Source organism: Schistocerca serialis, chromosome 2, assembly GCF_023864345.2.
Source record: "Schistocerca serialis cubense isolate TAMUIC-IGC-003099 chromosome 2, iqSchSeri2.2, whole genome shotgun sequence".
Lineage (NCBI taxonomy): Eukaryota > Metazoa > Arthropoda > Insecta > Orthoptera > Acrididae > Schistocerca > Schistocerca serialis.
The window spans coordinates 840,278,817-840,291,340 of NC_064639.1; the positions used below are offsets into that span (position 1 = coordinate 840,278,817).

General features: G+C 42.8%; 1 protein-coding gene across 1 annotated transcript in view; it reads right to left on the minus strand.

The window, feature by feature from the left end:
- The window catches only part of LOC126456453 (protein Wnt-8b-like), a 141,455-nt gene extending 137,972 nt beyond the window's left edge, over positions 1-3,483 (minus strand). Inside the window, exon 1 of the mRNA XM_050092202.1 lies at positions 3,181-3,483. Within this exon, the coding sequence (XP_049948159.1) occupies positions 3,181-3,483 (303 nt within the window). The remainder of the gene's footprint in view (positions 1-3,180) is intronic.
- Between the last annotated feature and the right edge of the window lie 9,041 nt (positions 3,484-12,524).

Below are 12,524 nucleotides of genomic sequence, written 5' to 3' on the forward strand. Positions count from 1 at the left end.
CATGAAGTTAGTTCTATTTCTGTCGATGACTCTCCGTGCAAGATAACATTCTACGTCTTCCCTACCAAGAAAGTCCACAGCACGTGGTCTAGTGGCTAGCACTGCTACCTATGGATCACGAGGTCCCGGCTTCGATTCCTGGTCGGGTTGGTGATTTTCACTGCGCGGGGACTGGGTGTTTGTATTGTGCATATCATTTCATCATCATTCGTAACAGTGGCTAGATTGGGCTGTGAAAAAAATTCGACTGTGGAAAAATGGGACTTTGTACAGGCGCTGATGACCGCGCAGTTGAGCTCCCCGCAAACCACACATCATCATCATCATCATCATCATCATCACCTACCAAGAAATCCTGAGTCGAGTCACCTATCTTCTTTGATACCCCATATGATGTTACTTAATGTTGCTGTGATACCGAGTTAAATGCTTTCTGGAACAGTAGTACTGCTTCCATCCAATTACTTTGATCCTTGACTTTCAGGATGGCAAGTGAGGAAAACGCAAGTTGAATTTCGGATAATCGTTATTTTCGGAATCCACGTTGTTTGGCATGGATGAGGTAATTCCATTCGTGGTACCTCATTATGTTTGAGGCCAAAATATCTCCCAGCATTCTACAACAGATGGACGTCAGTGAGAATGAACGGCAGTTTTCTGGACCACTTCCCCTATTGTTCACGTTGACGGGTTCTTTGCTTCCCCCTCGTATCACATCTACTTCAGTCTTCCAGACGGAACTTCATTGATATGCTGATTCCTAGCATGCTCTGACGCAGCAATCGGACAAGAAGCATTTATGAACTATTGATAATGCGTAGTCGGCCGAAATCAGTTTAGGCATTAAGCAGTTTACGTAAGCATTTTATTAAAATAAGTTTTGTAGTTAAAAGTAATGTGTTCACCGATGCCCTCTGCCAATAACATTGCAAATAAGAACAACGTGCTCTACTTCACAACGAAGGAGTCAGACAAGACCCAAAACTGCGGACCTATCAGCCTCCTTTCATTAATGTGCAAGACTTACTCTAAAATTATCATCAACAGGTCAAAAGAACAAGCTAGCTTTCATGCGGATACAGCAGAACAAACCATTCTCAAACGACGAATGAAATTATATAATAGAACAATGAGCTGAAGAACCACTTTACCAGCATGCAGTAGATTTAGAGAGAGCTTTCTGCTTTGAAAAAAAAAATGAAATGAGCTTATAGCATTGTTGGCCAGGAGGCGCCATCCGGAGAAGTTCGGTCGCCGAGTGCACGTCTTATTTCAGTCGACACCACATCGGGCGACTTGTGTGCAGGTGATGAGAATGAGATGAGAACAACATAGCACCCAGTCCACGAGCGGAGAAAATCTCCAACACGGTAGGGAATCGAACCCGGGCCTGCAACGTGGAAGGCAAGTACGTTACCACTCAGCTAAGCTGCAATAATGTATGTGGCGGGCAAATAAAACTGGCTCAGAAAATACGCTCTGAGACACACACACACAAAAACGGCTCACCACAAAGGAGTTATGCAAACTGGATGCAAATTGACGTAAAACCCAAAACTGTCAATCTTGGCGGTCGATGGATGAATCCGTGACGCTGCAGCTCAATTTCACTAGTAAAGAGGGGACATGTCGATACCAGTCATTCCTTGTACTCGGCTGGACAGTAGCTACGCCTTGTAGACAGGCTCGTGAACAATATATGCAGATGTCAGCATTTGAGAGAGGACGTGTAGTTGGGTTCAAGAAGCCGACTGGAGTAATCGGCGAATCGCTCGACATAGGAGCGATGCTGCTATTCGATAATGTTGACAGGAATGGGTGAACCATGGCCGGACACAGCGGTCAACCTAGAGAGACGATAGATCGTGAGGAGCGTGCAGTCGTCACAGAGTCACTCAGAGCCCCGGATTCATCATTATCATCGATCCGATGTGCAACTGGTGCTTCAGTGACCATAAGGACCATTAGAAGGCGGCTAACAGAAAGAGGGCTGAGCTGACGGCGCTCCTTGGGCCCACTACCCTTGAACTCTGTACACCAACAAGCCAGTTTGCAATGGTGACGGGCACATTCGGTCTGAAATCTCATTGACTGGAGTAGAATTGTCTTCAGTGGTGAGTCCGCCTTCGAACTGAGCCCCGGTGACCAACGAAGACGTGTCTGGAGTAGCCCCGCACAGCGGTGAGAAACCAACCTGACAGTCGCCTGCCATACAGCCTGACAAGCAGAAGTAATCGTCTGGCGTTCCGGTTTCTTTTCATAGTAGGGACCCCTTTAGTTGCCATCCGTGGCAGCCTTACAGCACAGCAGTACGTGGACGATATTTTACGCCCCGTTTTCTTTCCCTTCATCGCAAGCCATTCTGGGCTACGTTTCAGCAAGATAACGCCCGGCCGCAAAACGCAAGAGTTTCTACGGCTTGTCTTGGTGCTTGCCAAACCCTACAGAGTTTGGCACTATATCCCTCAAGAAGACTTGTTTTTCTGTACATGTAGGTCACACCTGCCGATTTCCGTCCCAATAGAATATTTTCTTCGAGGTGCGTCTTTTTTTTGTGTATTTCATGTGCCTTAAGACTGGCATCAAACCAGTCTCTTGACTGAAGACCACAACAATGTGTGTGTGTGAGTGTGTGTGTGTGTGTGTGTATTTTAGAGTTACTGATATACCGATAGAGCCCATTACAGTAAGTTATGCATATAAATGTGAAACAAGGAGCCACAAGTAATAGAAAAAAGTCAGCTGCAGGGTTCAAAATGCGGTCAACGTAAAGGTGATACTAGCGAAGATACAGATCTATTACACCACGTGAATATAGGTGGAAACGAGAAAGGCGTCTTCGCATTGATTAAGCTGTATAAAAAGTTGTTGGTTGCTGTATTGTTTCAAATAAGGTTTTCTTGTTCTTGATTAAATAAGGAACAAACGTCACTGCCTTGAGAAGAAATATTTCGGCGATGATTGCTGGCAATTGGATGGACCCAGTAAGAGAGGAACTTATATCTGCAGATGAGCAGTCCTTCGATATCAGGATAAGTGGAATTACGCATGAAGATTTGGAAGGATCGCCGCAGCAAACCTTAGAGCCGAGCAGCAGGTTTAAGCTTGTCTCAAGTGCTAGAACGGAATTCCCTGCATTTAGCAACAGGGACAACCATTTAGAAGAACGCTTAGCCCTACCTGGCAGGTTTCGGAAGCCACCCAGCGGCGACTGAGCAGATAGCGCTCGAGTCTTCTGACTCCCGCCTCGACAGGCATCAACTGAGAGCTTTGTATTCTGCGCCGGGGACCTTGTTTAGATAACAACACCTGGGATCCAGCAGCAACAAAAGGACACGGGACAAGAGGAGGCCTAGGGACTGCAAACTGTTGAGAAACAACACATCTGTTACGGGCGGTCGCAGGAATAACGGGAGTGGGTCCCGACTCTTCTCGGCGGCCAATAACAGACTCTGGGATGGCCTTCGTAGTGAGGACCAGCATCTCGTAAACGGCGAAACTAAATTCAAACCGAGTTATTTGCAGCACTTTTAACAAAGGAAAACACGACACGGAGCAGACGAAAAACTAACCCTAGGGCACAAAATAAAAAGCTTTCGCAACGTAAATACAAGCAACTAGGTAAAAACAAATTTCGAACACAGAGTGAAATTTTCTCGCTTTGGCTGTAGAAAATTATAATTATTTTCCAACATTGCCTAAAGTTTATCCAGTGACTTAATTCTACACTACAGGTACGTGACTGGAAGGTCTGCAAGACAGTCACCCATAATTGCCGTAAATTCGCCATTGGAAGAAAAAAGTGAGGTGATAAAGTACCGATGACGTTGAGATCAGTAGCGGCGAAGAACAGTCCCGTATTACGAAATGAAGGGGACGAAAATTGGCCGTGTCATGTTCAATGGACCCATCCAAGCATTTGCCTTTAGTGATTTACGGATAATACAAATAACTTAACTCAAGATGGCTGAATAGCATCATGAACCGCTGTCTTCTCGAAAGCGAGGATCTGTGCAATTCACTGCACAACTTCGCTCGCTTTCTTCAATCGACTGAAAACGCTTATCACACACAGTTTTTCTTCATATTTGGAAATTGCGGTATTGATAATATGTTATATCTGTTTCTTGTATTTCAAATCCATCAATTTTCTGTTGTCAAAGAAGCACGTATTTTTTCATCCGGTTGGTCCAGGTGACTTTAAAAATATTCCCCATTTACTGTCTTATTCTTTGTAAGGTATTCGAGAAGGATAAATCTTTTTGACCGTCATATTCCTACAGGCTACCTGTCGTATCTTCACAAAGCGTGTTACGTATGCTATCTGCTGTATATTTTGGCTTATTGATTTCCAATATATTGCCTTGAAAAATCCTACACTGTTGTGAGATGATCCTTCGATGAATAAAGGTAGATTAATAAATACAAAAAAACTTCGCCCGATAGTAGGGTTACCGTATCAGTTCACTGTGATGTAGTACAGGAGCGCAAAAGCAAAATTTTTACCTTTGGTAAAAAATAAATAAGGACAAAATAAAAGATTTGAATAGATCGAAGGTGAACTGATTATGAAAATAGAGACAGTCCTAAATTTTTGTATGATTTGTCTTTCTTCTAGTGAATATTGTGATGTGTTCCGTTTCTACAAAGTAGTGTTTTGACTCTTCCATGTAATCAATGAAAGAGGTAATTTTGGCAACAAAAAAAAAATAGGTCGGTGTCGATTCCCAGTCAGTCCTAGGACATTTTTTTTTGTCAGTTACCAATTCTGTCATCTCTGCCAGTGATTGCTGTATGTGCAAACTAGAAGGTTGGGTATGATTCGGAGTACATGTAGAACAGTTGCTTGCTGGAAAAGTGATTTCACACGTCGGAGAACGGCAAGGACACATTACCTCCAGCAGGATAAAGCACTATGGTGATCAAACCAATCTTCGGTTTGCGGACAAGTTTACCCTTTTTATGAACAAAGGAAAGCATCGTTTATATCTTTTTCAAAATATCGTTCAGATAATCCTTTGAATTTACTCGGTCCACAATAAGAAACCCAACCTCTGCTGATCCATCGTGAATACGGGATAGCGAGCGGTCAAATATTTACCAAAGAAAAATCGTCAAACTGTCGTATGCTTTCAGATGTAATTTTATTTAGATATCACTTTCGCGCCTCGTTAATGTCATCTTTGCATCTATAAATGAAGTGAATAGAGGCCTGAAGATGGCATTAATGAGATGCCGAAACCGGTCGCCTATGGTAAATAAAATAACTTCTGAAAACACACGGCGGTTTGGTGATTTTTCTTGGGTAAAAGAAACCGAGGTAGGACGCACTGGGACGTGAACTTAGCTTCTTTCCATCATTTTAGGCACTTTGCCATCCCTTTCGTCTAGATTCTAGAAGAAGGTAAGGATGCAGCTCATTCACGGTAAAAACATAGGGACTCATCTCTGACATGAATACTGCAAATAATTCGCAAAGGATGATATGAAAATAAATGCAAGCAGCGAGGAATAAAACGGATAACACACTGTAAAATCAGTGTGCCTTATAAGCGATGAAATGAAAAAGTTATATTTTACATCCGGGTACACACACAGTGCAAATAAGAGGAAATGTGGAAGGTTATGCATAATAATGGTCACATACAAGCTTGTTTCATAAGCCAAGTAATCAAGTGTTATTGAAGAAGGAATGCTTTGCCAGGAAAATCCAAAGTAAACAGCTACAAACAAGTAGCGCGAGCCAACTTTCCAGGTTACAGGAATGCTCCAAAGAAACTTGTTTGGAGCCCGTAAACTGGCAAGAAGGTAACAATCGCCAACCGGTACCCGAGAGGAAGCGGCTTGCAACCACCGATGTGTAGCAACACGTAAAGGACAGGAAGCTAAAATAATACAGTAGTTTCATAAGTTTTGTAAAAAGAAGTCTTTGTAATTATTTCTTTTCCAAGAAAGAAAAAAAAATCCCAACATGATCTCAGTTTTTTTACAAATATGTACGTCTACATTTAATCTCCATTCCACTCAGTTGTCTGAAGAGCATGTAAATGAAAGTCACCAAGGTCAGAAAGAAAATACACATTAAAAATATAGTACTTCAAATACTTGTTGCCGGAAGGAACAAAGAAACGTTTAAAGAAACGCAACAACATCAAACATCAAAAAAGATTTGTAAATATTTGCTTTTGTCAATGATGTGCCAGTATACCGAAGAGCAACCAAAATAAACAAGTGTGTTATTTCAAGAAAGCGGCGGGCGCTGATAACCTTGTTGTTGTGCGCCCTAAAACACTAATCATCATCAAGAAAGCGCGAAAGAGAAAAATATGTACATGCAAAACGTATTTGCGTAATGAAACAACAATAGACTGAAGGGTAAGAATTAGCAATGCGAAAATGCAAAGCAACAATAGTTCTCCGAGAGATGATGCATATAAAACACTGTCATTTGGTCAAAATGCGATGTCACCTAATGGTTGGTTACGTAAAATGTATTACATCAAGTCGGACAGTGCCACCACATTCTTCCTCAAGTGCTGGAACCAGAGAAGGTAATGTTGGATACTGGAATTTGGAACGAAGTCGACGTTCTAACTCATCCCACAGGTGTTCCGTGGAATACATGTTGGGATTCTGGACAGGCGATTTCTTTTCAGGAATGTTATTGTCCACTAATCATTGCCCCCACAGATCCTTCTTTATGACAGGGTCCATTGCCAGGCTGATAGATGTACCATCTCCTAACTGTTCCTCTACTGTACGCAGCACACAATGATGTGGACTGGTTTCATATCCTTCCACATTTAGCATTTTCTTAAGCGCAAGAAGGGGATCTCACTCTCAACACGAAAAATACCACCATGTCGTAACACCATCTCCGTACTTAACCTTTGCCACTATACACAAAGACAGGTACATACATCAGACATTCGTCAAACCAAAAACCTTCCATCGAATTGCCACAGGGTATAGCGTGATTCATCACTCCAAATCAGTCCTTTCAAGTCATCAACATTCCAGTGGCACCAGTCTTTACACCACCTCAACTGTCGCTTAGCATTGAGAACAGAAACGTGCACCGAGCGCGGTGGCGCATTGGTAGCACACTGGACTCGCATTCGGGAGGCCGACGGTTCAATCCCGTCTCTGGCCATCTTGATTTAGGTTTTCCGTGATTTCCCTAAATCGTTTCAGGCAAATGACGGGATGGTTCCTTTGAAAGGGCACGGCCGATTTCATTCCCTAACCCGAGCTTGCGCTCCGTCTCTAATGACCTCGTTGTCGACGGGACGTTAAACACTAACCACCACCACCACCAGAAACGTGGGGCTTGTAAGGAGCTGCTCGACCATTGTCTCCGATTCTTTTTAGCTTCCTACCCACAATAACTACACTATTGGCCATTAGAATTGCTACACCGCGAAGATGACGTGCTACAACGCGAAATTTATCCGACAAGAAGAAGATACTATGATACGCAAATGATTAGCTTTTCAGACCATTCACACAAGGTTGGCGCCGCTGGCGACACCTACAACGTGCTGACAAGAGGAAAGTTTCCAACCCATTTCTCATACACAAACAGCAGTTGACCGGCGTTGCCTGGTTAAACGTTGTTGTGATGCCTCGTGTAAGGAGGAGAAATGCGTACCATCACGTTTCCGACTTTGCTAAAGGTCGGATTGTAGCCTATCGCGATTGCAGTTTATCGTATCGCGACATTGCTGCTCGCGTTGGTCGAGATCCAGTGACTGTTAGCGGGATGTGGAATCAGTGGGTTCAGGAGGGTAATACGGAACGCCGTGCTGGATCCCAACAGCCTCGTATCACTAGCAGTCGAGATGACAGGCGTCTTATCCGCATGGCTGTAACGGATCGTGCAGCCACTTCTCGATCCCTGAGTCAACAGATGGGGACGTTTGCAAGACAGCAACCGTCTGCACGAACAGTTCGACGACGTTTGCAGCAGCATGGACTATCAGCTCGGAGACTGTGGCTGCAATTAGCCTTGACGCTGCATCAGAGACAGGAGCGCCTGCAATGGTGTACTCAACAACGAACCTGGTTGCACGAACGGCAAAACGTCATTTTTTGTGTTGAATCCAGGTTCTGTTTACAGCATCACGATGGCCGCATCAGTGTTTGGCTACATCGCGGTGAACGCACATTGGAAGCGTGTATTCGTCATCGCCATACTGGCGTATCACCCGGCGTGATGGTATGGGGTGCCATTGGTTACACGTCTCTGTCGCCTCTTGATCGCATTGACGGCAGTTTGAACAGTGGACGTTACATTTCAGATGTGTTACAACCTGTGCCTCTACCCTTGATTCGATCCCTGCGAAACTCTACATTTCAGCAGGATAATGCACGACCGCATGTTGCAGGTCCTGTACGGGCCTTTCTGGATACAGGAAATGTTCGTCTGCAGCCCTGGCCAGCACATTCTCCAGAACTCTCAACAATTGAAACCGTCTGGTCAATGGTGGCCGAGCAACTGGCTCGTCACAATACGCCAGTCACTACTCTTGATGAACTGTGGTATCGTGTTGAAGCTGCATGGGCAGCTGTACCTGTACACGCCATCCAAGCTCTGTTTGACTCAATGCCCAGGCGTATCAAGGCCATAATTACGGCCAGAGGTGGTTGTTGTGGGTACTGATTTCTCAGGATCTATGCACCCAAATTGCGTGAAAATGTAATCACATGTCAGTTCTAGTATAATATATTTGTGCAATGAATAGCCGTCAAATTCTTGTACAGTCCGCCAAATACTGCGCCACACTGCTCGGTACTTCTTGCACCGTATCTCCCTCAGCTTCGAAACAGCATCGAATAAGATTCAGAACTGTCAATGATCTGGATGGTTCTGCCTGTAATTGCCACCGCTGAGAGAGAGAGAGAGAGAGAGAGAGAGAGAGAGAGAGAGAGAGAGAGAGAAACGTTTTCGAAGAACTTTAGGAGACGGAAGTGCTACACCGAGACGAATTTTTTGATATAACATTGCGTCCTATAATCGGTTAGCCTCGATTCAAATGTGCTTTATTATGTCTCTAGACATTTAAATGCAAAGTATTTTATAGAGTTCAGTTTGAAACAGTTGAAAGTTCAATGTATATACTTCGTTCTTGGAGGAAACTGATGAGAAACTTGCGAATTTGCGTGAACACTGCCCATTTAAGGGGTCAGAGAAGTTGATCGGTGAAAAAAAGAAGTGGAGAAAATTCTTTAACATGAGAAAAAGAAAGTGATTCAGTTAAAAAGACGCAACAGATAAAAGATTCTGTCTTCCCGCGATTTAGTAACGAAAAAGGATGGAGGGTTAGCGTCGTGCCTTCCAGTGACATTTGCGTCATTGAAGACGAGAGAAGGTAAACGCCACATGGCCTTGCTCAACGAAACGTCGCACCATTTACTTCAAGCTATTTAGCAAAAGTCGCGATAAACCTAAAGTAGGAGAGGCGGCCGGGGAACTCAACCGTGATCCTCCACCCCAGACCATGCGAAAAAATAAAATCGGGTATGAACGTCGTGTGGTATTTTCTTTTTGCGGCGCGTGATCTGCTTGCAATTGAGTCCTCTACTTCAAGAATGCACTCTGCGAGAAACTGGCAATAGTGTTCACAAATGAAATGAAGTTTTCATGCACATATAAATCTCGAGCACTGTGCATACAGCTTTCTGGTACGCACTTCGATCAACGTACGACAGAAATGCACTCTTCATCTTTCCTTAATAGACATGACAATGACTATCTCCGGGAGTAAATTGATAATTATAAACCGCTATCTCACTAAATTGCCTTTTTGTTATTGGTGCACAATGCAGATCGAGACTTTACGGGAAACACCGGCAGGATTTGAAACCTAATATGTTTGAGTAAAAATGCATTTTGTGACTAAAAGCAAAAACTATTTATCTCTAAAAAGTGAACACAAGGAAAACACTTCAACCAGAACAGTGCTGCAGGCCCGAGTTGAGTTGGACAACATACACTACAATAACATGGCGTTACGCAAGAAACGATGCTGCATGAAGCGTTCTTAAACATGAATAGCAGACGAAGCAAATACACACAATGATCGCTTAAACGGGGTGCTCAGAAAATGTAGTCTGAAAAGCTTGTAAGGTTATTGCAGGGGAGGCTATGCTGTGAAATAATTGTTAAATAAAAATTTCGGTATGTTGCGCCGTTTCCGAGTCATTTAGCATTGAAGTTAGCCAATCAAGTCGCCCTAGCGCAAATCCAAGAACTTTTTTTTTTGAGTCAGCAGTCTTCCGACTGCTTTGATGCGGATCGCCACGAATTCCACTTGCACGAGCTAAAATGAGGTAACGCACAGACATCTGTGGATCTTAAGTTATCACTTACTCAAATGCTCATTACCAGTTAAAATGTGCATTTTTCGAAAGTCAAGGTAGGTAACTAGAAGCTACGTTTGATCGGTTCAAGTAAACCAAACGAAGAACGTTTGGCCTGTGGATTGCTGCTTGAATTGGGCGCGCGCGGTGACGTTATAGGCTAAGTTCAATACTAAATGACTCCAAAACGTCGCAACGTATGGAATTTTTTCTTAACGATTATTTCTTAGCACGACCTACAATGTAGCACCTTTACAAGTTTTCCAGTCTGATTCTGACCACCGTATACACTATTAACGAAGGTGTATATTATACGGAATACAGTATTCAGTGAAATATTTCGCAAAATGTACTATGGAATACGGTAAACGTTAAAAGTAATGTCGTTGTTGTGGTTTTCAGTAAAAAAACTGGTCTGACGCAGATCCCCATGCGAAGATATCCTGTGTAAGCTTCTTCATCTCTGCACAGCTACCGCAAACATAAACAATTCGAATCTGCTTTCTGTATTGAAGTCTTGGTCTTCCTCTACAAAGCAATACTTCCATGGAAGTGCAGTTTCTCCTGTACTAAATCGAAAAATGAGATGAAAAACTGCACTTGTCGTTGGCCTCTATTTTCAGATTTACCACATTTTGTATGAGCAGTGCACTGCGTACTATATAAAGTATCACATCACTGTATTGCATTCTTCGAGTGCTTTTAAATCTTATTTTGAGCATTAACAGTATGGCAAATTATTCGCTACTTCGCCTATTGTTACTTGTGGAAGCTAAGTCATTTTTCGATATTTTTTCTTGTTTGTGAAATATATTTTACATGTATGAATACGACGAATAACCTGTGCGCATCAACATAGAACATTGATCGGTTTAAGTAAACCAATCACTCAAGGAAAGGATGAACCTATCTGTGATATAGCTCTGATATATCGGCAGTCACTAGGAACCACAGTAATAAGTTTTCACTCCACGTTTCTTGATTCTGATTCATGATATGTCTTCAGTAATTTTGTGTGCAATTTGTTTCACGCTGTATAGCAAACTGAACGGCATCACAGGATACTGTTATCAAAACGCGACATAAACTACAGGTCATCTGGCGAGAGTGGATAGTGATGATCAAACGTAATACAATCATTGCGATAACGGCACACATACTGAATGGAAAGTAGCGCTAAGTAAACTCGTACGATATTTAATTCTGTAATTGTGGTTTCTATAGCATTACGTCTAGTTAACAATAAAGTCTTGACTTTCATCCACTCTATAGAGTGTTTGCTTACACGACACACTCGTAATGCTAAGGAAGACAATGTTACGAAATTTTTCTTTATTAAGTGGTACTTTGATTTCAATGTAAGGATGTCGTTGGCACACTGACTGCATCGTAACTCATCACTCTGACCATGTATAGTCAATGTTACATCCGATATTGCGGCCTTAGGATCCCAAAACCTGTGACGCTTTTGGTGGCCAGACACTTGTGGCAAAACAAAAGCAGAAAAGATGAACACCGTTTTCAAACGTTCCTTCACAAAGTGAAGCTCCAGAATATTGTCCCAATTTAATTCTTCCACCACTGCAAATACGAGTGACACAAATTTGTCAGTGGTGTTGAGAAACAACTGAAATCACTGTAACTGAAGAAAACTCTACACCTCATTGGAATCCCTATCAGATTCTATACCGAATTTGCCGCTGAGTTAGCCCGTCATTTAACCATCATCCCTCGGACAAAGAACTGGTCCCTGTAGTTCGAAGAAACCACAATCACCCCAACAGCAGAAGCGATCCGCAAAAGTACCCCCAATATTTTGGACATCCATTTGTTATAGGATCTGGAAACACATTCTGAGATTTCAAACGTAATTAAGTATCTGGAATAGAATGACCTCCTCCATGCGTGGATTCCCATAACATCGATCAAGTGAAACTCAGCTCACACTTTCCTCACATGACATACTGAAAGCTTTGGATCAAGGTAGTCAGGTAAATGCAACATTCTTTTGATTTCCGAAAAGCATTTGACTCAGAAACACATCTACGCTTATTATCTAAAGTACAATCATATTCGGGATCAAGCGAAATTTGTGACTGGGCTGAGGATTTTTTTGATAGGAAGGACGCAGCGTATTATCTTGAGTGGAGAGAAGATACAAA